The 26620-nt window shown below is 41.4% G+C and overlaps 5 protein-coding genes across 7 annotated transcripts; 4 read left to right on the top strand and 1 right to left on the bottom strand.

The window, feature by feature from the left end:
* The first annotated feature begins 853 nt into the window (after positions 1-853).
* Positions 854-5836, top strand: rbm12bb (RNA binding motif protein 12Bb). Its single transcript, XM_034553664.1, has 2 exons — positions 854-965; positions 3631-5836. Exon 2 carries the CDS (start codon positions 3653-3655, stop codon positions 5573-5575), a length of 1923 nt encoding a protein of 640 aa, XP_034409555.1. The 5' UTR covers positions 854-965; positions 3631-3652; the 3' UTR covers positions 5576-5836.
* Positions 5837-6189: 353 nt separating this feature from the next.
* gra (granulito) lies at positions 6190-10302 on the top strand. 2 transcript variants are annotated; one of them, XM_034553537.1, is made up of 6 exons: positions 6190-7472; positions 8285-8367; positions 8484-8542; positions 8785-8842; positions 9328-9434; positions 9527-10302. In XM_034553537.1, exons 2-6 carry the CDS (start codon positions 8286-8288, stop codon positions 9548-9550), a joined length of 330 nt encoding a protein of 109 aa, XP_034409428.1. In that variant the 5' UTR covers positions 6190-7472; position 8285; the 3' UTR covers positions 9551-10302. The 2 variants fall into 2 exon arrangements, with proteins under 2 accessions (XP_034409428.1, XP_034409427.1); XM_034553536.1 differs by having other exon boundaries at positions 8209-8367; positions 9527-10231.
* Positions 10303-10954: 652 nt separating this feature from the next.
* On the top strand, positions 10955-16835 carry upp1 (uridine phosphorylase 1). 2 transcript variants are annotated; one of them, XM_034554323.1, is made up of 8 exons: positions 10955-11071; positions 11359-11403; positions 14258-14369; positions 14485-14643; positions 14758-14872; positions 15702-15911; positions 16027-16173; positions 16268-16835. In XM_034554323.1, the coding sequence occupies exons 2-8, from the start codon at positions 11363-11365 to the stop codon at positions 16414-16416; spliced, it is 933 nt and encodes a 310-aa protein (XP_034410214.1). In that variant the 5' UTR covers positions 10955-11071; positions 11359-11362; the 3' UTR covers positions 16417-16835. The 2 variants fall into 2 exon arrangements, with proteins under 2 accessions (XP_034410214.1, XP_034410215.1); XM_034554324.1 differs by lacking the exon at positions 14258-14369 and having other exon boundaries at positions 10961-11071.
* A 951-nt stretch (positions 16836-17786) lies between these two features.
* On the top strand, positions 17787-20616 carry stmn2a (stathmin 2a). Its single transcript, XM_034553629.1, has 5 exons — positions 17787-17805; positions 19494-19589; positions 19755-19927; positions 20026-20217; positions 20347-20616. The coding sequence occupies exons 1-5, from the start codon at positions 17787-17789 to the stop codon at positions 20404-20406; spliced, it is 540 nt and encodes a 179-aa protein (XP_034409520.1). The 3' UTR covers positions 20407-20616.
* Positions 20617-22885: 2269 nt separating this feature from the next.
* On the bottom strand, positions 22886-24954 carry LOC117745375 (hairy/enhancer-of-split related with YRPW motif protein 1-like). The gene is made up of 5 exons (XM_034553659.1): positions 24776-24954; positions 24530-24602; positions 24336-24419; positions 24142-24223; positions 22886-24023 (listed from the first exon to the last, which is right to left on the bottom strand). Exons 1-5 carry the CDS (start codon positions 24859-24861, stop codon positions 23416-23418), a joined length of 933 nt encoding a protein of 310 aa, XP_034409550.1. The 5' UTR covers positions 24862-24954; the 3' UTR covers positions 22886-23415.
* Positions 24955-26620: the final 1666 nt, after the last annotated feature.

Here is a 26620-nt window from a genome sequence, read left to right on the forward strand (position 1 = left end):
AAAACTCAATTTTGCTAGATGTACTTATTGTCACACAGCAAACATCATAATCTGACGAGATGACATTGTCTTGATATTGAATTTGTGTTTCCCACACAACAACACTCGAGACATACGTACTTTATGCCTCAGCTATTCAGGTAGCCGCCGATGCTATTCGGGTTCTCTGTCGATCGCTACATACAATCTTGAAATAAATCCTGCTCTTGAAATTAATCAGTAGATGCACAATTTCAATTGTTGTCTCAGGCATTTTCTGTGAAGATCATCCTAGTGTTGCATAAGGAATTATAAAGCCGGTCAGAGTGAGAAATAAGGTACAATGTAGGAGTAACTAGACATGGACAAACAGGACTCAACACAACATAATACACCGTGGGAAGCGTGGCAATGTAACTGAGAGGAAAAGGTTTAGAATATGTTGATGGCTTGATTTAGAAAAAGATACACTGGATGTGTGGAGGTCACACGCAGTTTCAGAGAGGTGTAATATATATACTGATATATTTATATAACATAGAAGAAAAACAAGAATAGAATAACAAAACAAAATAACAGTGCAAATACGTGTTTGTGTGGCTATTGTGACTATTGTTTTTTTGCTTTGTTAGTTAATTTTATATTTTTATATTCTATTTTTTTTAATATTGTGCATGTTGTATATTGTATTGCTTACCTGTATGTATAAATGCTAATGTAGCGAACAAATGTCCCCTTGCGGTATTAATAAAGTAACTCTCTATACTGTATATCCATACTTTAATAGCCTACATCCTTCATGACATCATGATAGTACCACCCCGACACGGTAGGTGGCGCCTTCACCCATCACGATCACAAGGCCATAAAGTTGGGCGGAAGAAGAACACCCCCCACTTTGAGAAGAGACTGAGCAACACGAAGCCAAACGAGACTGATCTGATCGCGATCTTTCTTTCGCACGAGTCTCTGTGACTGTCGATTGTGTAAGTTGTGGCGCTGGTTGGGTAGTTGTCTTTACTGTGGTGTTGTTTATAAAGATCGTATTCTCATGGCGTTGGTCTTCAAATGAGCCACCCGCTAACGCTCGAGGCCTAGCTAGCTTCATTTTGTTGAGCTATTGTGTGATAAGCAAGAGCGTCGTGCGTACTGTTCGCCACCTCACTTGCTAACCAACACATTTGGACTCGTCCCATTCCACAAAACGTGACAGTAGTCTCAGATGATGTCTGTTTAGTCGCTTCAAGCTCGTTGCATCTGGGATGAAATGCTGGCGTTGTTAATGATATAAAGCGTGCTAACGTCACTGTTTGACCCCCTCAGCTCCGGTTGGGTGGAACCTTTCTCAAGTTAGTGCCCTCATGTTGGATTTTACATAATTCGTTATATACGCACTTCATTTGGTAGCTGTCGTTTTTCTCTGAGTAATGCAAACTTGTGTCACAAGCTACAAAAAGCCCAAGTCTATAAGAGCTAAAGTTAGTCTGTTAGAATAAAAGCTTAAGTTAGTATGTAGCTAAGTCTATAAGAGCTAATGCTGGATACTCGTTAATATTAATATTACGACAACAATAGTAGTTTTTTTGTGATTCAGGGTGCATTTGAGAAATAACTTGTCACCTGAGGTGCATTATGGTGTTGAATCGGATAGCTTAAGAATTATAGCGAGCTGGTTATTTAATTTGAATCGCTATTTTGATTTCACCATTTTCATTGTGGGCAGTAGTTCAGTCGATGAAACGTTTTTTTCCCACGCAGGTTGTCCCTCTGTCCCGTTGCCTGACAGAAGTACCACACAGTCGAGCAGGATTTCTTTCAATATTATTTTTATGAAGTGAATACATGTCCGACTGCCTGTTTGTTTCAGTGGTTCGTGAATCTTTCCTGTTGGTGCGTTGACAGGCTGAGCTGACGGTCTGAATAGAGGACTTTACCATTCAGCTGCCACATAGCATTGCCTTCATAAGCTATGAGGTTTGGAAATGCCACAGGGCATACAAAGGTTTATGAAATATGGATGTAGTAAGAATGTGTCATAAGTTTGACAGATGTATGGTGTCTAAAAAATATTTTGATCACTTCTGGCTGGAAGACAGTTTTTGCTCTATGGCGGCACATAAAACGCTCCCAAATGTAATAAATGGGAACTCTGACAAGAAGACGATTACTCTTTCTCCGGAACAACTGCTAGACTATACTCTGTTTGCGCCAGAGTGTACAGAAGAGGAAATGTTGCTGAGGCGAGCAGAGCATGACACAGGAAAGGCAACAAGAGGGGACACTGTCGCGATTGGATTAACCAGAACGCCAGCCTTTGGAATGAACAGACTGCAGCAGTGGTGTAGAGGGCCAAACAATGCAATCCACAACATTGTTTGTTCTGCCATGAATGGGACATTTTGTTAGCGCAAGGTTGCGATCCAGTCGATTAACCTTTGAGTGACAAGACATCCTGGTTTCAGTGCTCTGCTGCAAATGTACAGTCAAATTGAGTTTTGCGTCCCGTGTAGTATGTTTTGTTCAGTACCAGTGTTAACACTTTTGTTTCAATGTTTAAAGCCTCGCTAGCTCGTCAGAATGGCTGGGGCATATTTGGAATGACACTGGCTGTAAAACGATCTATAAGCAGTTGTTATTGATTTAGTTTGACCATGCAAAACTACTGATGGCGTGCTTTACCACACTGTAATAGTAAAATGTACAAGATCAAATTATGGGCTACTGGTTTTAATTGTCAATTGTTGGGCTTTTTGGCTTGTGGTTCTGTTGTGACAGATTTAGAGCTGCTTTGGTTGGAACGTAGTTTTTGATAACGGTGATATTTTTCATGCGAGTTACTAGCTGTGTGTCCCAATTGAAGAACTGCCTTTCAAGTTTGCAATTCAAGACCTAATTTATGATGGATCCAGAAGGCTGCCCCATTCTGAACGACCCTCCAAATGCATTGAACTGGTGTTATTGATAATTTTGTTGGTTGAATAAGTGGAACTACTTGGTGGTAAGCTTGAAAATCTCTGACCCACACTGGATTCAGCACTAGGATCACAGGAAAGGATCATACATTTGAAATGATGGCCATTGTGAGTCTTTCATGGACTGTCGCATTATGTGAGGTGACACATATTTCTAAATCTGTTAATCCAGTACTAGTTCTCAGATCTTGAACTTTAATTTGTACTGCTTTCGTTGAATGGTATATGATTTAATTTGAATAATTAAACCATGGAGTGATTTAATAGAAGGGTCTTATAAGATTGATCTAGGACAATGGGGAAATGATTGCCAGATAGATTGTTGCTTTGTGTGTTTTGACTGGCTGCCTTTTGTCCTTTTTAAGCCAATATTGGAATGCATTTCTGAATGTACTGGTGAAGGGTGTGCCACTGGGTATGAATAAATGTGGCTTGAGACGAGAGCGTGAGCCACGGTTTATGTACAATTGTTATGTCAACCTCAAACGTTTTAATTCCTTCTCAGTAGTTAAAGCAGGTGTTGTGGACACTGATTGCACTCGTGTCCCTTGTCTCTGATGTCTTTTGTCTCGCATTGCTATTCCAGTTCAGTGGCGTTCAATTGGAATGCCAAGAAGTGGACGGTGAGCTAGAAAAGCTCTGTTAGCAATAATGTTATTCTATACCCCTCTGTCTACAGGTGCTGTTGTTTGTACTTCAGCATGGCGGTCGTCATCCGTTTACAGGGACTAAAGGTCACAGCAGGTTCTGAGGATATTCGCAAGTTCTTCACTGGCCTCACAATTCCAGATGGAGGGGTGCATATAATTGGTGGGGAGCGAGATGAAGCTTTCATTATCTTTGCTTCGGATGAAGATGCAAGAAGAGCCATGATACGGTCAGGAGGTTGCATTAAGGGTTCACCTGTTGCATTGCTACTCAGTAGTAAAGCAGAGATGCAGAACGTGCTTGAAAAAAGTGCAACAAATGTCGAGCCAGATCAAAAGAGGCGACTTGAGGAGAATGCAAGAGGCGCTAGAAGATCTGTGGACCCTGAGATGGGCAGGAGATCAGCTAGTAGATCGGATTATTCGCCACTCCACCACCAGAGGGCTTCGAACACTAATGACTTTTTGCATGTATTTCTAAAAGGAATGCCATTTTCTGTGACCGAAGAGGAAGTCCGGGACTTTTTCTGTGGTTTACTAATTGATGAAATTGTCCTATTGAAAAATGGAAATGGTACAAAAAATGGGAAAGGTCTGGTCCAATTTGCAACAAAAGAGGATGCAAATGAATCCCTGAAGAGGGATAGGGGATACATTGGCTCGAGGTATGTGGAGATTTCCACAACAACGGCAGACGATTGGCGGAGGGTTACAGGTAAAGTGGCGATGGCTGTCAACACGGATGATAACTTTGAAAGGGACCGATCACCTGTTCGCCAGCAAAGGAATCCACATTCTGTGAGGTCACAATCACCTTTTGCTCCGAGGCCCGTTCCTGCTTCTGACGATGAGTACTGCGTTTTGATCGAAAATTTGTCATTTACAGCTGATAAAGAAGACATAAAAAGGCTTTTTCGTAATGCAAAGCTTGAAGATGACCAGATCCTCTACTTAATTGGCAATGATGGGAGAAGAACGAGATCCACATTTGTGCTGTTCAAGAATCTGCTTGACTACTGTGACGCTTTATCTCCTGAAAAACGGCAGTTTTTGAACCGATGGATTTATACACGGCCAATATCAAGAGAGAAAATGATCTCCCTTCTGGACTCTCAGAGCACCGATGTAGGACCTTCAAACACCGATGTCGGACCTTCTGGAAACTCTGAACTTCAGGATCGGCCTCCATCTTATGACTCTGAGAAAATGTGTGTGTTTGCGCGGAACCTACCATTTGATGTCCAGAAAGTTGAGATCATGGACTTCTTCCTTGGGTTTAATATCACAGAGGACAAGGTGTCTGTGCTGCATGACCATGAAGGTGCTGGAGTTGGGAAGGCTTTGGTTCTCTTCCGGTCGGAGGCAGAGGCTATGAGTGCACTCTCTCTCAATGGACAGAGGTTTCTTGGGTCGGATGTCCTACTCAAATGCATTTCACGTTCTCAGATGCGGCAGTTGGGTGTTGAGCCGCCACTGGTGCAAGAGCCAATTGTGCAACAGCCGCTGCAAAGAGATGATAGATTCTCAGGCAGGAGAAGCCAGGCATCCTACCACCCCGGTGACACACAATATCCTGACCTTAGGATTCCTCAGGGTGGTAATGTACCAATGGCTAATCCACATGCTCACGTCTATGGAGGCTGTGATAATGAGCCCTATGCAGTAGGCCCTTACGCCCCACAAGACAGAGGTAATGGTGTTCGTGGTGGCTTTGGTCCCTCAGTGCAGCATTTTGACGGTCCCACCTGCGTTAAGCTACTTAACTTACCATTTCAAATCAGAAGTGAAGAAATCTATGACTTTTGCTATGGATTTCGCATTATCCCTGGATCTGTCTCACTCCAGTATGACCAGAGTGGAAAATCGAAAGGCACCGCAACTGCAGTATTTGAGTCCCGTCAGGAGGCGTTAACAGCAGTTGAGGAACTGAGTGGAAGACCCATCGGTCCAAGAAAAATACAGCTATTACTTGTGTGACAGGGAGATCTTTTCATGGCACCTTATGTGCCCTAGCAGTGTAGTTAGGACATGTTAATGAAACAAGTTTATTTAAAGGAAGCAATGGGCTTTTCTTTCTTTTCTTATATGATTTTTATTTTTACTCTTAATGGTATGGCTTTATGTGATTGTAGAAGCTATTTATTTTGTTAATATTTAGTTATTTTTTTTCACAAGTAGCATTTATTAATGATTCTAGATGTTTGCTTATTTAGGTTAGATTGTGTTATTATATATATATATATATATATATATATATATATATATATATAGGGATAGCTTTCTTTTGATTTTTAGTTTAATTCTTTGTTGTCTCGATATACTTAGTCTTTTGGTTGTTCATTTGTTTATTCTGTAACACCCTGTTAGTTCTGTGTCTGTCTCCCCAGTCTCTGTTAATTACTCATTCCCTTCACCTGCCCTCAGCCACTCCTCTGCATCCTTAATTACTCATGTACACCTGTGGTGTTCCCCCATATATATATATATATATATATATATATATATTCCCCCATATATATATATATATATATATATATGTATATATGTATATATATATATATGTATATGTATATATATATATATACATATATATATATACACACACACACACACACACACTCCCATTATTTCCCTTGTAGCAGTGTAGTTAGGACATGTTGATGAAACAGGGACTGCCGTCTCCGTACCGGCTTCAGCTCACCGTGTCCTGTCGGCGCCCCAGCCGACCCCAGCTCCCTGTGTCCTGTTTTGTTTGCGTGTTTGCTTTAGTTAAATAATTCTGTGGGGGGTTGTTTTTTTCATACAAATGGCCACTACAATACATTGTGAAATTAGCTATACATTTTTGGTCTTACTGTTTTTGTACATGTAAACTATGGGGGTTGTATTCTATGCTTATCCTGACAATAATTCCTAGATTTAGGGGTTTCTCATTTTCTCAATCATTGACTTTTTTTTTTATTATTTGACTTCCAACATAGTGTGGAAACTATTGTATGTAAATTGCATTTTACTACATGTGGCTGGTGTTAATTGTTTTGATTTAAAAAAAAAAATGCATACCTTTTGAATTGTCAGTTTTTCTTCACAGATCTGTCACATACAATCTAAATGCATTTTGCTTACCACATTAACCGTGTGTGTGTATATAACTTGCTGGTTAATCACCAATTAAAAGGAATGTGTTACTGACAGCTTTTAAGGGTACCTTAAACCTACTCGTAAGTGTTGTTTTGTACTAGTAAATTTAGTTGGGATATGTTTGCCGTTTATAAAAAGTATAGTGAAGATTTCCCTCCTAATAAAAGAAAACAAACAGATTTGCATCCTCTTGCGATTCCAGTTAGATGGACTTAACAAATGCATCAATGTCATAAACCGAACAATATATTCAGCTCATGTATAATCCAGTGTATTAGTTAATAGTGCAACATTTGAGTTTCATCCTCAACTTTTTAGCAGTCAGAGGTCACAGACTAGGATCTTGTATTCAAAAGGTATATATAAACGCACATGTATTGTAATAAACTACTTTTGGGGAATATTCTTATGCATTCTGAATAGTTTTATGTTCCCTATTGCAGCATTGCAAACCCTTTGACGAATACAGTTTGAGGTGAACTGTTCTTATATACAGTCTATGGGCAAACCCTATATCCAACATTTACAATGTGCAATATCAGAAACAATCCACACGTGCCGTTTCCTCAATATGCAAAGTATTGCCTCTGGTCTGATAATGATGACAAGTTTAAAACAATTTATTTTGAAAAATGTTTACCGGAAGTTATGTATTTCCCTTGACTGCCGTGTCACGGGTGAGGTGATCACTGCAGGCAGAACACCACGCCGAAGGAGCCGTTTGAAACGACAGGTGACTAATTTATCATAAAATGTCCTCCATTCAAAGTAAAAAATGACTTCGAAGTGAATTCATAACTTTCCGGTTCGATGGTGACGGCTAAAATGACAGTTCCGCAGAGTTCAAACTTCTGCAACATCGACACGCCGCATTTGGCATCACTCAACGATAACTTGTTTAAAGTCGTGCTTAGTGTCACTGCGTTGGATCGTTAGTCCCGACCGTTATGGAAACGGTGAAGTCGTAAACGTTCAGCTCACGTCTACGGGGACGTCAGATGTGTGAACCACTACGATGGGCAACACGCATCCTCCACCTGCGTGCTCGTTCCCAGTAGAAATAGTGTTTTACGTTTGAGGACCTTTTTGATCACAGTGTTCATTGATTTATGTTGAATTAATTTGCCATTAAGCTATTTTTCGAATTCCAGTCGATTCTGTTGCTCACATTAGCTGTTGAGCTCATAACCTGGTCAGTGCCAACAGCTCCCCCTGGAATTATTAGCATATTTATAATTAACATATGGCTCATGGATACTCACACTCTTTTTGGAAATTTGGACAGATCAATTGACGAAGTCTGTCTAAATCGTGATCACGATACATTCTCAGACTTTTGAGTTAAAGAGTTGACATCATTCCTGATGTCGGCTGGGCTGTGACCCACTAATGTTGCAGGCCCCTTAATGGTCTGCAAACCCCACTTTTCAATGCATTGCTTTCTAAAATATTGAAATGTCTGCCTGGAGTCATGCAGCACTACTCCGTGGCACGCCTTGCAGAGTGTGGTAGATTGAAAACATGTTTAAACCTCACTGACACCAGAATGGAGGTATCAAGGAGAAGAATCCTCCAAAAACATCTGGAGCCTGCCAGACCCCTGCGCCGCTGCGTCCCTTTTGACATTGGTAAGCCGTCTGCACCAGCTGGTCAAACTTATAGGAGTATTAAAGGTGTCGATTCTATATTTATTGTGTCCATATATAGTGGCATGCTCATATGAGAATTGTATCACTTCATTTAGAGCCCAAAATAAATGCAACGACATGTGCCCAGGCACTGATTGAAGAAGAGAATGAAGAGGTAAGAAATATCAAACAATATTTTAGGGTTGCAACATGTTCAATAATCATGTCTAAAATTATAATAGATCATCATATATATAGACACGTGTTTGGTGTTTTTTTTTATTGATGAATGACAAACAATTTCATGGATTATCAAAATGATTGATTATTTCTTTCAATCAACTAATCGTTTATTTGGTTGTTAGGCAGTTGATTTAGAGAAATGTAGGTTTTCTAAATCTATTCTAACGTTGATAGAGAACTATTGGCATAGAGGAGTTCTTCAAGATTGTCAACCTCCACAAACAGAAAGAAGGTAAGACAAAAGTGTTTTTATTGACAAATTAAATGTTTACTTTTCTGCTCACCTGGAAACTGGCAGTTTTTCTCATTCTTAGCTACAGTAATGGTTTGGCAAAATAACTATTCATCTTATTTTACCAGGAATATTTCCATTGAGATACAAAAGCTCTTTTTTGAGGGAGTCCTGGCCAAGATGTTGGCGTAGAAAGTTTCACATAAAAGAACAACCAACCTAAAAAAACAAAACAACATAAGATGTCACAAACAAAATAAATATGCAACCAGCATAAAACAAACAGCAAATTACATCAAACAATGAATTGGCCGTGTACTGGTCATACAGTCCTTAATCCTGTTTTTATCATTTTAACTATTTCACTTTAACGTGACTCTGTTCACACCAAGATACATTTAGTCTTTCTTTTTATTTTCCTGATTTTAACTCATGTACTGTTGATTTTAATGTGCGTGTGTGTGTGTGCATCTATATTTTAATAGGCAGAATATCTTACACAAGAGATTTTTTAATTGGTCTGGCAAATTGTCCCGAGGCCAGGAAGAAGCCGGAATACTTGCCAGATCATCCCATTGTCCTCATGGCGGCAGTAAGTTGGATGTATTCAGTTTTTATGGTGGTATCCTCCATAAATAATAACTGCTGTTTGCATTGAATTATGTTTGTATCCTATCCTAACAGAGAGATCTCGGGCACCTTCCTTAAATGAGGTGGAATGGGGGAAAAGAAGATGTGTGAGTTTGGTGTTATAATGTGAATACATTGTGTCTTTATCAAACCTTTTTGACACTTTACTTTTAGTGAATGAGAATTATGATTTGAATTTAATGCATATTACTATTTGAAGTCTAATTCACATTAAAACTATAGTTAAACAGTACAGTATATTAGCCGTGACTCATTAGTGGTTCTCTGACTAATTTCTTCCTGTGTGTTTACTATTGGTGCTGGGTTCAGTTTGGTTTCTCGATTAAGATTAACAGTATTTATAAACATTACAGTATTAATTATTTGCCATTATTTTCTATTTTTAGGGCGGTGGAAAAGCTTCACTCACCTAAAAAAAAATGTTAAGAAAATATTGTTTTCATTGTTTGTTTGCTTATTGCTTTTCTTGGTGAATTTTATTTAACGTGTTACATTTTGCATGTTTATTCTTTATGTGATTTCATAACAGTTTGGGGTTAAGTTTCACTCATTCATAATACTAAACAACATTGTACTTGCCAAAGTGGAAGTGTTGCATTTTCTGCTCTGTAAGATGTTGGCTAGAGTATTTTCATTTTGAAAAAAATAATTGTTTTAAACAAGACATTAATAGCTATTCTTCAGCTGTGGTATTAATGTTTCGTTTAAAGAAACTGGGGTTGGGAGATTGCCCTTGAATGCAGACTCATATTAACATGTCTCACTAAACATGTACATTTTTCTTTATAAAGGAATGTTTGGCTCAACAGTTTTGTGTGACGACACTTTCTTTCCTACATGAAATTAAAAATGAAGGTGGAATCAAAACAATTTGTCAATCGACTATGGGTAATGAGGAAGATATTGCTCAACAAACACGCAGAAAGATAACAAAACTCTGCAATACTATGGAGTATTTTAGCGTCTTTCAGAGCTTAGTTTCCACTTGATCAAGCGTTTCCTTTCTTCCACCTTCTATGCAGTGAAAAGAGGAGATAAATAACACAGCAGGTATTTCAAAATGGACCCATGCAGGACTTCTGTGATCTAGCTCTATTGAAGGCATTCAATATCAAGCAAACTGGTGTTATCCAAAGTATATTTTCACTCTGTATCAGCCAGTTGTATTTGTACGGACCCAGAAACGTCCATCCATATTTGATTGATCTTGTACACCATTCTTCAAAAGTACTTGACTTCACCTATAGTTCACAACCTCTGCACTCCAGAAGCACTAATGGTGGGTTTGAGGAGTGTGGAGGCTATCACCACTGCCACCTACATATAATCAAACGGAGAATGTGTCTGTCTGTGCGGACACGAGTGCATTTAGTCACCGCACGTCTGTTCTTCCACACTTTTGTACTTGACCACAGTGCTCCACTTCTAATGAATGGGCTAGGGTAGGACGCTCGTGACGTAATCGGAGTTACGTCATTGCAGGCTGGAGACTCAAGTTCCGCTGTCGACCAATTGTTTCGGGCGAAATTAATTTGTCAGCAACGGAGGAGCCGGCAGTCGAACCGCAACCCAGCAAAGGTAACCGACCGTGTACCCGGTGTTTCGTTGTAGCGCTCTGGATGTGTCGGTTTCGTTATCCCGAAGGGGAAGATGGAGCCGACTTTCTCTCTTGCCCGGATGTGAGCGACAAAGTGCCGTGTGCCGCAATGCCCGGTTAACAATCCAACTACGTAAACTACGATCAAATGTATCTTATTGTGTTAAAGTGTAGACTGTTCCTCGCCACACTTGAGGTTGAGGGTTGTGTTTGTGAGGTTGTGTTCTCGGGCCCTGAGTAAGTTTGAACGTACGCGGCTCTCTTTCAGGAAAATGACTCCAGAGGACGAGAGGTGGACCGAATCATGCAGCAGGTGAAACACTTAATTAACCCCGACTTCGAAAAGGCAGATAATGTTACTTTCCCTTTTTAAAGGGTTAACGTTAGATGAGTAGGCTATTATCTGACAACAAAGTAATGTAAACGATAGCAGAATATATACATATATATTTATATGTGTGTGTGTGTATGTATGTATGTATGTATATGTAAATGTATATATGTGCATGTGTATGTGTATATATATATATATGTATGTATGTATGTATGTATGTATATATATATATATATGTGTATGTGTATATATATATATGTGTGTGTGTGTGTATATATATGTATATATATATATATATATATATATATATATATATATATATATATATATATATATATACACACGTGTGTGTGTGTGTATATATGTGCAGAAAGGGTGGAGGAATCAGTTGTTATGCCAACAGTGGCTAGGGTAACGACAAAACTGTGTTTTTCCAGCACTGTTCTCCTGATCTGGAAACTTTCATCATGAATTGTAAACCCTTGAGTTCGCTTCATTCATACTGGTCGGTGTTTTACGTTCCACCGCAGGCCAAGGTGCAGGAACGTTTGCCGACCAGATACTGTGTGGGGGAGCGGATCAACCCGTACTCCTTAGTTATTGTATTGAAACCTCAGCCAAGAACTCCCCAAATACAGTTCATTAAATGCTCAACCAGAGAGGAGAACAATTTAGATCACTGTCATACCACAACAAGGGGGGCCATTTCTTGTGTTGCACTGGGACACTGATCTGATGACACACATCTGATTTCTGCAGAGAGGCAGAAATTAAAGATCTGTAGTCCTGTTGTCGGGAAATCAAATCCAAGCAGTGGACCATTGAAGCTAGGGAGGATAATTTGGGGTGTTCAGACTGGGATGTTTTCAGGACTTCTACCAACAGTCTGGATGAGTAATCATACATCAGTTTTTGTGAAGACAGGTGTGTTCTAACAAGCACCAGGGTGAGTTAAAACAACGACAAACCCTGGTTAACTGTTAATGTACTCTGAGAATCTGCAACACCATCTTTCAGCAAGTGACTCTGCTTCTGTCCGGAGAGGTCTCGGATTGATTGTCAACTACAAGCCGAAAGCGCCACACTCCATGAACGACCTCCACCTGGCAAACGAGTTGGACACGTTCTATTGTCGCTTTGAAAGACAATGGGACAGTCCCAACCCCATCCCCCATCACCCCATGACCCCATCCACCAGCTCTAAACCACCAGGACCCCCTCCCCCAGCTCAGCAGGGGCCCAGTGCTGCACCCCACCCCTCCCCCCATTCTGTTTGTAGACTTCAGCTCTACCTTCAATACCATCATCCCTTCTCTGCAGCAGCACAAGCTCGCCCAGCTACACATGCCCGACTCCCTGTTTCAAGTGGATCACAGACTTCTTTTCTGACAGAAAACAGCATGTCAACCTGGGGAAACATGTCTCGTGATCTTGGACGATCAGCCCCGATTCCCCCCCCAAGGCTGCGCTCTTTCCTCTCTGCTCTTCTACCTGTACACCAACAGCTGCACCTCCAGTCACCAGTCCGTCAAGCTTCTGAAGTTTGAGGAAGACCCCACCCTCATTGGACTCATCTCTGGTGGGGATGAGTCCGCCTACAGGTGGGAGACTGACCATCTGGTGAACTGGTGCGGACTTAACAGCTTAGAGCTCAAGGCTCTAAAGACAGTGGAGGTGGTTGTGGACTTCCTGCCCCACCCATCACCTTCTGTGATGTGTGTCTGCCTCGTTGACGCTGTGGAGTCCCTCCGCCTCCTGGGCTCCACCTTGCACATCTTTTCTCTGTTCTCTTTAACAATATACTTGTTTTAACATACTCTTCTTGTTTGTTTACAATATTTGTTTGTAAATGTTCATATTTTAAAACGATGTATCATACTATAAATACTCTCTGTTTACTGTTACACACCAATCATAACCTAGTTAAATTCCTTATTAAGGTGGTATTTTTTTTTGCTATGTCCGCACCAGTTCACCAGATGGTCAGTCTCCCACCTGTAGGTGGACTCATCCTTACCAGAGATGAGTCCAATGAGGGTGGTGTCTGAACAGAACACCAAAACAACCACTTCACACAGGCTCCGCCCTCTACTTCACTCTATGGGATACTCTCCTCCAATCAAGGTCATGTTTTTCCCCACTGAAACTTTGCATAAGCATAGCTGGCCAATCAGGACGTGCCGACGTGACTGTGCTGAGAAGGAGGCTCCGATATAAGACCCAAGAGGAACAATGTGAATTCCATCCTGGCAGTGGAACAGTTGACCAGCTCTTTGCCCGTGGAGTGGTCATGGGACCAGATAAGCGGAGGATAATTGATCGATGGAGATTTGGACTGCAGCTTTACCCGGTTCAGTTGCGTACTACTTGGGTTGGCTACGGGCCCCCTATTTCTGGGCAGCAGGGACTAATCAGTGTCGTTGGGTCAATGTGATGTATTTGCAGGCTGTACATTAATCAGGCTCCACCCCCTATTCTCATAGAATTCAGTAGAGGGCAGACTCTTGTTGCAGAGCCGCAGGTTACGACATTGTAACCCTAGTTCTAAAAGTACAGACAGATCCCTCCATTTTGTCCTGTTTGTGTGCATTGAGAGCAACAACTTGAGTCCAATTTCTTATATGTGCATACACACCAATAAACCTGATTCATATCCTTTAAAACCAGAAGCATTTGCATGGCTAGATAACACAAAGAATTTGGTTGATTTGACCTATGGAGGTGCCAACATTTCAGATTTGATCAGCCACTTCATGAATGAAGTGCAATTAAATAAATTGCAATTCCGTCTGATGGCTACAACTAAACCTATAACATCTGTTATCCCCCTAAGCCCTGTTTTTGTGCACAACCCACACCTGGAAGAAATGAAAGATGACATCCTCTACCACTTTGGTTTAGGAACCGGGACTCACAACCTACCAGCTATGTTTGGTGATGTCAAAGTAATCATTTTCATGACCTAAAGAAATCTATATTTCTATAAGTTAAGAATACTATAAAAATAATATGAAATATATATATTTGTGTGTGTCTGTGCACGTGCGTGCTTGCTTTCAGTTTGTGTGTGTCGGGGGCAGTCCTTGGAGAATGAAATCCTTCACCGAGTACATTGCTGCTGAGCTCCGTATGGAAGACCCCAAATCTGAGTACCCAAACATCTGTGCTGGAACGGACCGCTATGCTATGTACAAAGTTGGCCCTGTGCTCTCTGTCAGTGTATGTAAGACCTATTATTACATACACACTTTAGTAATCATATTAATTGGTGTGCCTAGTGTAATTTAATTTAAAATCTACATCAATGTTCATGGTCTGTGATTTATCTTACAGCATGGAATGGGAATCCCATCTATTGCCATAATGTTGCATGAGCTTATAAAGCTCCTCCATCACGCTCATTGCACAGATGTTACAATTGTTCGAATTGGAACATCTGGTGGAATAGGTAAGCTTATTATTCTTGAAATATATCTTGGTTTCCTGAGTGACATCTGATTATGCATGTGTTGCGTTAGCAAGGATGCTAGTTTCCTTGTGATTCTACAAACAAACACAAACTTCTGTAAACGGAAATTACTTGACCTCGACTCCCTGTGTGGTCCGATGTCCTTGCCATGAGATGGGTTAGTGTGGTCATACAGTAAATGACATTTGACTTCTTGGTATTGTCACCTTTTCTTTGTTTTTTAACCACAAGAGAGAGACCAAAGTCCCTTAGCAGTGTCATCCAATATGACTTTGTGTGTATTGCTGCTATTTGCCCGTGAGGGTATTTCTCCAGTTCTAAGGATGCCCTGACAATGTGTGGCAGCTATTGTTTTCACTTTGTTTGTCTATATGAATGCGTGTGTCATCATGGCAAAATGTTATCCTGGCGGTAATTACCCCAGGAGTGGTTTGTGTCTGTCTGTGTTGCCAACGCAATAGCATCAATGGCAACAGTGCAAGACGCAGTCACGACACTTTACCGGTGTGTAGTATAGATCAAAATGAAGGCCGAGTTTGATTATTTATGTGGTCGGAGCAATTAAGGTGGTAGAATTTGGGAAAGGGGCCGTTGTAGCAATTATGACTATTTTGTAATTGAAACATATGTTAACTGAAATTATTTAAAATAGAAAGTTTAAGAATTTCTTTGGATGGTTTTGATTTGAAAATGAACATGGTCCTTATTTTACTTTAATATAGGCTGTATGAGTCCAATGTTTCAAATTCTTAATTGAAACTTTCTAGACTAGAATTTGTTCATCTCACTTGTCATTTCTGTTGTTCAGGGCTTCAGCCGGGCACGGTTGTTGTCACCAAGCAGTCAATGGATGCCACCTTCCTGCCCAAGTTTGAGCAGGTGATCCTTGGGAAGACGGTGGTGCGCAATACTGATCTTGACCCAAGCCTGGCTGAGGAGCTGTTACAGTGCAGCAAGAAGCTAAACCAGTTTGAGACAGTCATAGGCAACACCATGTGTACACTGGATTTCTATGAAGGTATGCTCTCTGATGCATTGATGTGTGAATCACATTTTTCATCCTTTTATACAGTATTTTAGTAAATGTTCATCTCTTGCTATCTTCTCTGTCTGTCGTGTCAATCACCCATCAGGCCAAGCCCGTTTGGATGGAGCCTTCTGCTCCTACACCGAAAAGGATAAACAAGATTATCTCAATAAAGCCAGTGAAGCAGGAGTCTGCAATATTGAAATGGAGTCATCCGTCTTTGCTGCCATGTGCAAGCTGAGTGGTCTGCGAGGTAAGAAAATACAATATCAGCATGATATGAGGAATTTTCCAGTGTCTAGAAACAGAGTGGTCTTTAAGTGTCTAACATGTATTTATTGTTAAAGCGGCTGTGGTTTGTGTGACATTACTGGATCGCCTGAACGGGGATCAGCTGAACAACTCTCAAGACGTTCTTCACACTTACCAACAACGACCTCAGATACTGGTTGGCTACTACATTAAAGAGCAATTGAAGAAAATGAGCAGATCGTAGCTAAGTGCAACAGTTATTACATTGTTATGCAAGCAAGTGTATACATTCTTTATACTGATCAACAGCCATAACTGTAATACCTCTATTAGTCACTGGATTTGTTATTGATGTACTTGTATTTATCCTTTTGGCACTAATACATCCTATTTGTGTATGGTATAGGCTTTGCCCTCTGAGAGCTGTCACTATTGGGTTTATCTTCGCATGCAAGCGCAATCGTGAAGATTTGTTTTCGCACCCTGAAGCTCTGCATGGGTCCCTCTAATTTCTGCATTTGCCATATATATATTTGCTGATGCGAGGGTCCTGGGACAGAATATGTTTTATGTAAACAGATTGTAAATCCCTCTGATGCAAATTTGTGATTTTGGGCTATACAAAGTAAATTGACATTAAAATATAACGGCTGTGCTACCATAGTCCTGCTCCCATCTTTTCTTTTTCTTCAGTGTCAAGCAGTTAACAAGTGAAAAAGCTCTTCGGTGTAATGTCTTAACACTAATACATTCTCAGGTTTATGTTCTGACTCATGAGTAGCACAGGTTCACAACATCCAACAGCTTATTCTCAGTGCAGGAAGCACTTTGTGTAAAGCAGGAGGTGTGTAACTTCCTTACCATTGACTTTTTGAATATAGCAGTGAAGACGATCTCTATGGATTTCTATTATTTTGGCTGACACAGATATAATTCCTTCTCCTAAACGTACGCCCACTCAATAACATTTGCCTCCTGTCTTCAGATCAGCCAGGTTATGTGTAGTTTTAATAACAAACAGCAGAGCTGTCGTGAAATTCAACTGGTGTCACTGGCTGCACCTGAATTCATACAAATATCTATTGAGAGACACAAGCTATTTTGGATGACATTTGTGACTTTGCTCCTGGCTCTCACTCTGCAGGCCAACACTGATGTGAGATGAGTCAACGTTTTTTGAACGGTCTGACTAATAGCATTTCTATTATTTGTGATAAGTATAGCGAAATAGTCACAAATCACAGCAGACAGTAAAGTAGTCTAATATTATTGACATGTTTTTAAAAAAAAAATTCTAGATCAATCGTGAATTCCTAGAATGACAATACACATTGAAGCTTATTTTCTCTTAAATGTGGATCCAATGAAACACAAGTCGCAAGTAGCAGGTCTGAAGACTCGCCTGCTTTAAGTCAATGTTCACACATTATATGCTGAAAACCGCTCTGCGCGTCAGAGGACTAGAGGAGGGTCTGCCTGCGCGCTCCCGTGCGTGCCCACCTCCTGTTTGCGGTCCGATCCTACCCCGGTCTATTCGCTGACTCAGTGCCTTAAGCAGCATCACAGTTCACCTGAACAGAGCGACAGCATCCTCTGCGGAGAAATACATCAGCCATGGCCAAAACAGCAATCGGTAAGCGTGTTCAGATTGGTCACGATAAAACCAATGCATGGATGGATGGATGGATGGACTTGTGACGGATCCTTTCTATGTAGAGCCCATGTCGGTCCGGTATTGTCTAGGTGCTCGTGTTTCTGTAAAATCTCCACTCAGAAATGTTCTCTTTTGATGAATGATTCAAAATATAAATGTAATCCCCGTGATATTTCTCTATCGACTGCGAGTCTATTGTCTCAAGATAAAGAGTCTGTTAATGAGCTCATGTGGGCTTCCAACAAGCGTGCTCCGTCAGGTTACTGACATGTCTCATTGTCCTCATCGACGTCAAAGTACTGGTCGTCATTTGCTTTGATCATATGTTGTGTACGCGTTTATTTAATAAGATAACACGGATTGGCCCATGCCAGTTTTATTTACCACGCCGCACCTGCTACAGCCGCCCCAACATGCAGCATAATGCAGACGGACCCCACCCAAGATGCTGTGCTGCCGACCATTTAGCCGACAGCAAATCTGAGAGGGCTTCATCTGCCTGACTTTCATTTTACTTTGCATTATTAAACGCTACGGTTATTTTTAAAACGTGTTTATGCACCTAAAACGCCCCCTGAACGCGATTGTTTCATCGGATCACTTATTTGGGGTTTCTCCATTAATTCGTGTCTCTAACTTTGCTTATTTCATCCTTGCTAATGATACATCATCACCCGCTGTGATCGAAATGCTGCTAATTATTTGGCAAAAAAAATAAAAATAATACACCTTCGGCATTTAAACAAATGCAAATTAGGCGTAGGAGTTAGCACACTGAATCTTATATGAACAGACTAGCCTGCATTAGTCATCTCCTCTGATGGACAGTTATTGTTGTAGGCCATGCATTTTAGCATATTTGTTTTCATGGGTTTGTTTAGCCTCTATCTAAAATATTAGTGGTGCCTAAACATAAATAACCCATTTGGTCCCTCTAAAATACAGCAGGGTGTGCAGACTGCCTTCAATGTGGTCGCAGAGATGTAGCGGAGGAGACAGGTGTATAGCAAGGTGGGAGGCAGGCCAGCCCTGCAGCAAAGGGCCGCTTCACACGCTGGCCTTTGCAGCAGAAGGCTTAGCAGCACCCACAATATGTAGTCCTCTCCCGACAGCCATGTGGGCACTTGGACTAATGCAGGAGAGAAGTGGCAACATTTGCAGATGAGATTAAAAACAGTGAGGAATTGGTGATAGCACATTTGACCCAAGATAGTATGAAAGGCAAGATCATTTATCAACTGCATTTGACACCTACGACGGCAATACTCGACAATACGGTGGGTTTATCTATTAGACAAATGAATATACATGCTTCCTATATTATTGTGAGCATAACCGTAGAATTTGCTGAGACAATAGGAAATTAAAAATCTGTCTTTGGCCTGTCTATTCTGAGTCTAGGCAAGGCACACATGTCTTAAGATCCAAAAAAGAATCATAGAAATTCATCCAATTAATTGTTAAAGAGCAGGGCCCTTATATAAATGTAAGATCTATCGGTCATCTAATTTGTTGCATCTTAATTTGGAAACATCTGAAGTATATTTATGAATTCGTGACATTGTTTTTGCAGTGTTCTGTGGTAAGGAAGGAAACCTTAGCATGTCTATTTCACTGTTTTCATGATTAACATGGAGGTTCACTCTGGTGTGTTTATGTTCCCACAGCATATAAAGAGAAGATGAAGGAGCTGTCCGTCCTCTCCCTCATCTGCTCCTGCTTCTACCCAGAGGCACGCAACAAGCTTGTGTCTGAGTTTGAAGGTATGGATCAGCGCAAACATTGATTTTACTTTTAGATCAAACCAATTGCCCCCCATGGATGTTTTGTCTGCCCTGTAAATACAGACGGTAGTAATAGTGACATATTGTTGGACTGGATGGACATTGATTTTGCTGGTATTCTCATCACAATTGTCTGATTTACAGACATGGAGGTGAAAGCTATAAACAAGCGACGCTCTGGCCAGGCCTTTGAGGTGATTCTCAAGCCCCCGTCTCCAGTGTCAGATGTGGCCCACAACCTCCCCTCACCCCCAAAGAGGGACATCTCCTTGGAGGACATTGAGAAGAAACTTGAGGCTGCTGAAGACCGGAGGAAGGTGAGCATTTTACCTGTAGCTTTGAGTTGGATCGTATTTTAAACTATTCCAAATTCATCAGATGCTCTAACATTTTTTTTTTTTATGTGTGTCTTTAGTATCAAGAGGCCCAGGTGCTGAGGGCTCTGGCAGAAAAACGAGACCATGAGAGGGAAGTGTTGCTAAAGGCCATGGAAGAGAACAGCAACTTCAGCAAAATGGCCGAGGAGAAGCTCCAGATGAAGATGGATCAGATCAAGGAGAACCGTGACGCCCATCTGGCCGCCATGATTGAGCGTCTACAGGAGAAGGTGAGAAATGCAGAGATCTCAGTTGGTGTTTTCTTTTTTTAATCTACCATGAGACGGTATAACCGCGTTTACGTGCCACCTGATGATTACCCCCCCCCCCCTCTCTCTCTCTCTCTCTCTCGTTTTCAGGAGATACATGCAGCTTTGGTGCGCAAGAACAAAGAGCTGAGGGAAGAGCTGACAGCATGAGCCTCGCACAAGTCCTGACTTCCATGGTCCATCAACGTCCCCCCATCCAGTCCCACCCCCCTTCCTCGCCCTGCCCTCACCCTCCTCAGACACCCAACAGACACCCAACCCTGGAGACCATCACATCACAACACACCACACCACCAGTACTCACCACTATCAGTATTATCAGTGGATACAAACATCATTAACACTCATCTTGAGAGTTTAATTAATTTGTTGATTTTAGAGAACATGTGAGAATATGGCTATTATTTTGTAAATACTTGTTTCTTAAAATCTATCTATCTGTCTTTCTCTCTATCTCTCTATCTATCATGGTGGGTGACATACATACAAAGATTGTATTGTACTGCGCCGTACAATTTCAAACATTTAGTTTGTAATTGATTAACGTTTCAGTTCTTGAAATTTGACTCTACAACCATTTTCTTGTGAAAGCCGTCAGTGTTGTGAGTTGGCTGTAGACTGACATTTGCAGTGTTTCCTGATGTCATGATGATGATGTTTCTGTGTCTTTGTAAAGAATGACAGACTCCTCGAGGTATCAACGTATCCCATCTGTATCTCTCCCACGCACACCCACTCATTCTCAACACGCACGCATGGAACTTAACAATACGGCAAACTCCACAGATCCATAAAGTGTCCACCTCCTCTGAAATGAGCTTAATAATGAACTTGATAGGTGCATTGTTGTTATTAGGAATGTCTTTGCCCAATGGGAGCAAATGTTTATACACTTGCATATTCCCACTTACCCTAACAACAGCATTTCTCAATGAATCCATCTTCTAAAGCTTTGTTTCATACACGGTATTTGGGCAGTAAGCACTTGAATGTTATGACACCATACTGGTACCATGCATATTGTCTTGGACAGTGGGATGTGCTGTTGGTCCCACCTTGATATTGACAGTGTGACCATAACGTATGTCTGTGTGGGTGTGTGTGAATGCGTAATTACCACAAGGCATCATTAGCCTCTGCTCTCTTTAGGGGATTAGATGGAGAATGGATGCAGGATGCTTTACATGCAGCCCACTGAACTAGTCTCTTTTTAATATACAGTACCACTGATATCTGCCTGCATCCTCTGCTGCTTGTGTTTCTCTGTGAAAGCTTTGCTGAATAAAGGTTTGAGGTTCTGTGAACATGGCATGCAACATCCAATACTTTTCTGTGCTAAAAGAGGAGGGGAAATGTAAACTGATAAATAAAATAACCAGTTCTCTACACATCCTGAGATAAACCATCTTCCCCTAGTTGATTTTTCATTCATGTTTCACTTGAATATTGATTAATTAATAATTGTTGTTATAGTTCCAAAAAAGGGTCAGGTTTATTCTTTGACATTTAAACTAACACATAATAAATACTAATATGATGATGAATCCATGATCCTCCATCTGGCACGTGCAAGACAAGGTTCCTCCACTAGGTGGCAGTGGAAGTTTTCTTAAAGCCAAAGAAACCAAGCAGACGCCCATATTAATATCCCAGCCGATAATACCGATCTAAAAGCAGGTTTATAATGCAAATAGTGAAGAAACATACATTATTTGTATTATTGTAGATTCTGTGTTTTTGTTTTTATGTTTCTTCCAAAGCATTGCAAATATTGAAAAAACAGAAAAACAAAACCCCAGATTGACTCTACATTAATAAAGATAATTTGTGTTCTTCTTTTCATGAAAAGCATGATTTAGATTTAAAATAGCGCTCTCATTTAGAGGAAGCACGGTTTGTGTCATTCATCAGCGCTCAGAACATGAAATACAGACACTTTTGTATATTGTGCTTTAAATTGACTTATTTGAAGGAAGACACTATTTTAAATATATTATTAATAGCATGTGGCCTAAACCCTCAGAGAACAAATCACAGACTTCCCCTGCTGGAAGCCTGAGGTGCTGCATGGATGGATAAAAAACAGTGAACCCCTAAAACATCTGTGTCACTCAGATTGTACCAGAAACAACACAGAGGAGCTGAACAGTGATTTATGGGTCCAGCTGTCTTGAGTATTGTTGTTACTTTTTAACCGCCTTCCTCCAAAGTTCCCATCCTGTTCACACTATTGTCTCCGTTTCAGACCAACCCGAGCTGGTGAGGTCAGGGCAACATTGTAAAGGATTTCCTCTGGCTCTTAATGATTTCCTGGGTATTCATAAGGGCAACAATGCTCTCAGATTTGGTTACTTACCTGGCACGCAGTAAAGGAATTGCCTTTCAGTCAATAACCGGGACCTTATTATCTCATGATTAACTTCCACAGTATTGTAACATAAATGCACCTGCAGAATATGTTATTTGGGAAGATAAGGTCTTAATCACTTGCAGGGAGGTTAGTCAAAGGTCTATGTAGCAACATGGCAAAATACATATTATTCAGTATACAAATCAAACTATCTGGAGAGTTAAGGAGCATATGCAACAGAAACAAAAACTTTGGTTTGAATCCATGTTTTATATTTTTAACTCAATTTATTGGTACAAAAATATTACAAATAGATACAATAATGCAAGTTTCCTATTCTCAAGTGGTTAGTTTTTCAACAATGGCAAATGTAATATGTTTATTTACTTTATGAGTTCCTTTAGTGATGCCACTAAAAGAAGCAGACCGAATTAAAGAACTCTATGTTATGTTAAATACAGACATCCAATGCTCGACAAATGTAGAAGTTTCAGTGTGTGGACGACAAAAAATAACCTCTATACTTGTGCGTAGAGTAAATCTATTCATGGCCCATATCAGTCCTCAGCCTGGAGACAGTGCATGTTAACTAATTAGTCAATGGATAACATTAAATCATTCAGAATTCCTTTCTTTAGAGTAATGACAAACTGAGAAAGACCTCTCCCACTTTTTCTTTACTTGTATAAAAGGAAATCAGTTTGCTTTATCCTCTGGGTTTTATTGCTATAAAAACAGAGGCAGGTTGTCCTTCCGAGTCTGTGATGCTGGGCACAGCTCAGCTGTTGCCGTCAGTCTAGTTTCTAGCTTCAGAAGGCCCCAATCTCTGTGCCCCACGGCCTGTAAGGCTTTGACAGGGTGGAGGAGGGGCTTACTGTGCTGAGGGCCATCGGGGACACCAGAGGGAAAGCACCGAAGGAGAGGGGGAAGGCCGACAGCGAGGAGAGGGATGACAGGAGTGGTGGTGAAAGCTTGGATGGTGGCACACACAGACTGAGGGCCAGCGAACCGTTGGGAGGCACCCTGAGGGTCTCTGTGGGAGGCATGACACTGAGTCGGGATGTCCCAGATGCCTCAATGGAGGGGGAGGAAGATGTAGAGGAAGAAGAGGAAGAGGAGGGTGTGCTACTTTTGCTTCTGGATGCAGGTGTCCTGCCCTGGTGGTGTTGTAGGAGGAGGGGGTGGGGGAGATGAGCAGGGCCAGTCCCATAGGCAGAGCCCCAGGCTAAGTGTTCCAGTCCAGTCTGCACCTCCCTCTGAGAGGCGTAGTTGCTGAGGTGGGACACCAAACGTATACGGAGGGGGTCTGCACCATCCCGACCCTCTATGATGCTCAGGTAGCGAGCCGTCTCCGCCAGACACTCCCTGAAGCCCAGGCTGCGGTAATCCTTAGCAAGAGCATGAGCCTCAAAGTAACCTGAAGAAAGCAGAGTGGTCAGACACGTGACTCACAGCATACTCGTAGCATTTTGGATTAAGGAATCACAAATGACGGAATACATCCATTTATTCAAGACAAATAAATGATATGTTACCTTTGCCTCCAGATGCATGAAGCATCTTCAAATGGTCCACAGTCATTTGCAAAATTTCAGCTTTTTCCAATTTAGCAGATCCCTGTGAAAATTAACTTTTTATTGATTTTTCCCCATCTAGTGTCCATGTAGAAAAGGCATGATCAAATGTGAGACTGTCCATGCGGAAAGGATGCAAAGCATGAGCCCTTTACCTGTTTCTCAAAAGCACTTGGCACCAATCTTCTCAACTCTGACAGACTATTATTGATTCGGTCACGTCTCCGTTTCTCAATAATCTGTCAATGGGTAAAAGAAACAATTTAGCATGTTTTAGGTGGGAGGAAAACAGTGGGATCTATCAAACAGCAGTGCGCAGCTTGGCACCACAGATGATGAGTTCACGTACCCCTCTGCGCCTCTTTCTGGCTTGAACTTGGGTTGTTGTGGAGGGTGACATCGAGCCGTGAGAATCAAGTGGACTGCAAAGTAAGACAGCAATAATTATAGTTTCATCCAAAGAAAACCTTTAGTTATTCTGAGTGCATTAACATTAGCAAGATAACTAATACAAATGCACAAGCTGAAATGTTGCATAATACGTCCAAATCTGTCGTAATACATGACATAATGATCATTACAATATTGAACATACCCATTTTCGTCACCACTATCCTTCTCCACCTCAACATTGTCGTCCAGGTCGCTTTCCGATGAGCTGTAATTGTGGCTTCGCTTCATTTTGCTTCCGAGAATGCAAATCAAAAGTACTCCTTGAAGAGAAAGCTCCGCTGGTGCTCTGACAGCAGGCAGTCTGTGCAACAGTTTAAACGTCAGACTGGCCCTCCTCTCTGATCATTTTCACACCGCGCAGAGGGGGGCGGGGTCCCCAGGGTGATGTGGGCGGGACGTGGACATATTTGAGCCTGTTAAAATGGAGCTGTCATTTCAATGACTGAGGCTTCGGAAAAGTAAAAAAAAAAAGGAAGAAAAAAAAAATGAACAAGCCTAAAGGTTTGAGATTAAAACTATAATAGTGGTACTCAAACTCATTCAGATCATTTAAATTGTTATATTTAAAGCATGATTTTTAATAAGTGTCTTTTAACAGAGAGTATTGAGTCGGAGGTCTGACCAGTAATCACTACTGGCCTCAGGTCCACAGTCTCCCTGCTGAGACCCCAGTTCATGAGCAACAGGCCCCATCATAGTGGGAGCGCTCTTCTTCCTTGGTGTTGTGGAGGACACACGGCCTATTAGCAGAGTGTGTTGTTCATTGTCTGCTGTCAGCTGTGAGGTTCCACAACAGCATTGATCAGCCGGGAGGCCCAACATTCGTCGGTCACCGTTGCCAGGCTCTCCTAGGAAACCCCCTCCGCCTCCACCTCCTCCCCAGTCACTGCAAACAGGTCAACTGACTGGCGCAGACAGACCTTCCCAGGGAATCATTCATCCAATGTGGGTGAAAACAGTAAACCCCGCTCTGCTGTGTAGTGGGAAAGAGAAACAGACGTGTTTTCATAAGCTCAAGCTGCAACTTCAGATGAATGTTTTGCTTGTGAGCCACATTAAAAACACACACAAAGGTATATACGCAGCAATCATGAGTACTTCACTCTGGATGGTGAGCAGGGTTTGTCTGCAGAAGGTGTGAAAATGTTGACCCCTCTAATACACTCGGGTCAGAGGTCAAACTATGTTTAACACGGGAGCTTTTAATGTTTATGTTCCACTGTGATCCCCTCTGGCTTTTTGTCTAGTATGTATCATGAAGAAAGAGATACAACATATATGCCTCAATACAAATATATTTATATTTTAATTCAAAAATAAACTTGTATTTTTATAGAATGGTATTGCTACTTTACTATAACACTGCCATCCAAGGAGTAGACATATAACACACATGAAATACAAAGTGTCAGCCAAATTTCAGGTCTGATAAAAGACAGCACTTGAAGCTGGTCCTGCATCCTGAGTCTGACGGGTCTGGTAAGGCCATCAGTGGGAACGTGACCCCCCTGCTGTCATCCATTCCAGTACCTTGTAGAGCAGCAGCTGTTTCTCTGCTCTGTCCGTCAGGTCAGTTGTTAACTTGATGCGTTGGGAGCTAGACAAGTGCGGATGAAAGCTTGATTTCAGGGAGCAACTGCAGGCCAACACGCTGTTCCCAGAATGTCAGAGGGGTTTCGATGGTGACAGATACAATGTGCAAGCTTCAGTCATTCTGAGTGAACGAGCCTTCGCACTATCCCGAGCACTGCCCTCCCCTCTCCGTCAGCAGACACTTTCACTCAAAAGTATGCCTATCCTCACCAATTTCATGCATTTCTTCACTTCCATACTCCCATTTGGTTGATTTATAGACCTTATTATGTGCATAATCCTGTGGTGAAAAACTCCCGAGGCAGTCCCTAACTGGACAACATTTATTGTATATTTCTCTTCGCTTCACACATGTTTTACTTGTGGGAGAGATTTGTATGCAGATCCTCAGCCA

Source organism: Cyclopterus lumpus, chromosome 16, assembly GCF_009769545.1.
Source record: "Cyclopterus lumpus isolate fCycLum1 chromosome 16, fCycLum1.pri, whole genome shotgun sequence".
Taxonomy (NCBI): Eukaryota; Metazoa; Chordata; class Actinopteri; order Perciformes; family Cyclopteridae; genus Cyclopterus; species Cyclopterus lumpus.

What these genes read in the sequence shown, in the direction of transcription:
- rbm12bb (XM_034553664.1), top strand. Translation starts at nt 3,653, where the DNA reads ATGGCGGTCGTCATCCGTTTACAGGGACTAAAGGTCACAGCAGGTTCT.
- gra (XM_034553536.1), top strand. Translation starts at nt 8,211, where the DNA reads ATGCAGCACTACTCCGTGGCACGCCTTGCAGAGTGTGGTAGATTGAAA. An exon ending in TTGAAGAAGAGAATGAAGAG is followed by an intron (nt 8,543 to 8,784) that starts GTAAGAAATATC and finishes TAACGTTGATAG; the next exon opens with AGAACTATTGGCATAGAGGA. An exon ending in CCATTGTCCTCATGGCGGCA is followed by an intron (nt 9,435 to 9,526) that starts GTAAGTTGGATG and finishes CTATCCTAACAG; the next exon opens with AGAGATCTCGGGCACCTTCC.
- upp1 (XM_034554323.1), top strand. Translation starts at nt 11,363, where the DNA reads ATGACTCCAGAGGACGAGAGGTGGACCGAATCATGCAGCAG. An exon ending in TGGACCGAATCATGCAGCAG is followed by an intron (nt 11,404 to 14,257) that starts GTGAAACACTTA and finishes TATCCCCCTAAG; the next exon opens with CCCTGTTTTTGTGCACAACC. An exon ending in GCCCTGTGCTCTCTGTCAGT is followed by an intron (nt 14,644 to 14,757) that starts GTATGTAAGACC and finishes TTTATCTTACAG; the next exon opens with CATGGAATGGGAATCCCATC.
- stmn2a (XM_034553629.1), top strand. An exon ending in GCTTGTGTCTGAGTTTGAAG is followed by an intron (nt 19,590 to 19,754) that starts GTATGGATCAGC and finishes TCTGATTTACAG; the next exon opens with ACATGGAGGTGAAAGCTATA. An exon ending in TTGAGCGTCTACAGGAGAAG is followed by an intron (nt 20,218 to 20,346) that starts GTGAGAAATGCA and finishes TCTCGTTTTCAG; the next exon opens with GAGATACATGCAGCTTTGGT.
- LOC117745375 (XM_034553659.1), bottom strand. Translation starts at nt 24,861, where the DNA reads ATGAAGCGAAGCCACAATTACAGCTCATCGGAAAGCGACCTGGACGAC. An exon ending in CCAGAAAGAGGCGCAGAGGG is followed by an intron (nt 24,420 to 24,529) that starts GTACGTGAACTC and finishes ACCCATTGACAG; the next exon opens with ATTATTGAGAAACGGAGACG. An exon ending in TCATGCATCTGGAGGCAAAG is followed by an intron (nt 24,024 to 24,141) that starts GTAACATATCAT and finishes TGCTTTCTTCAG; the next exon opens with GTTACTTTGAGGCTCATGCT.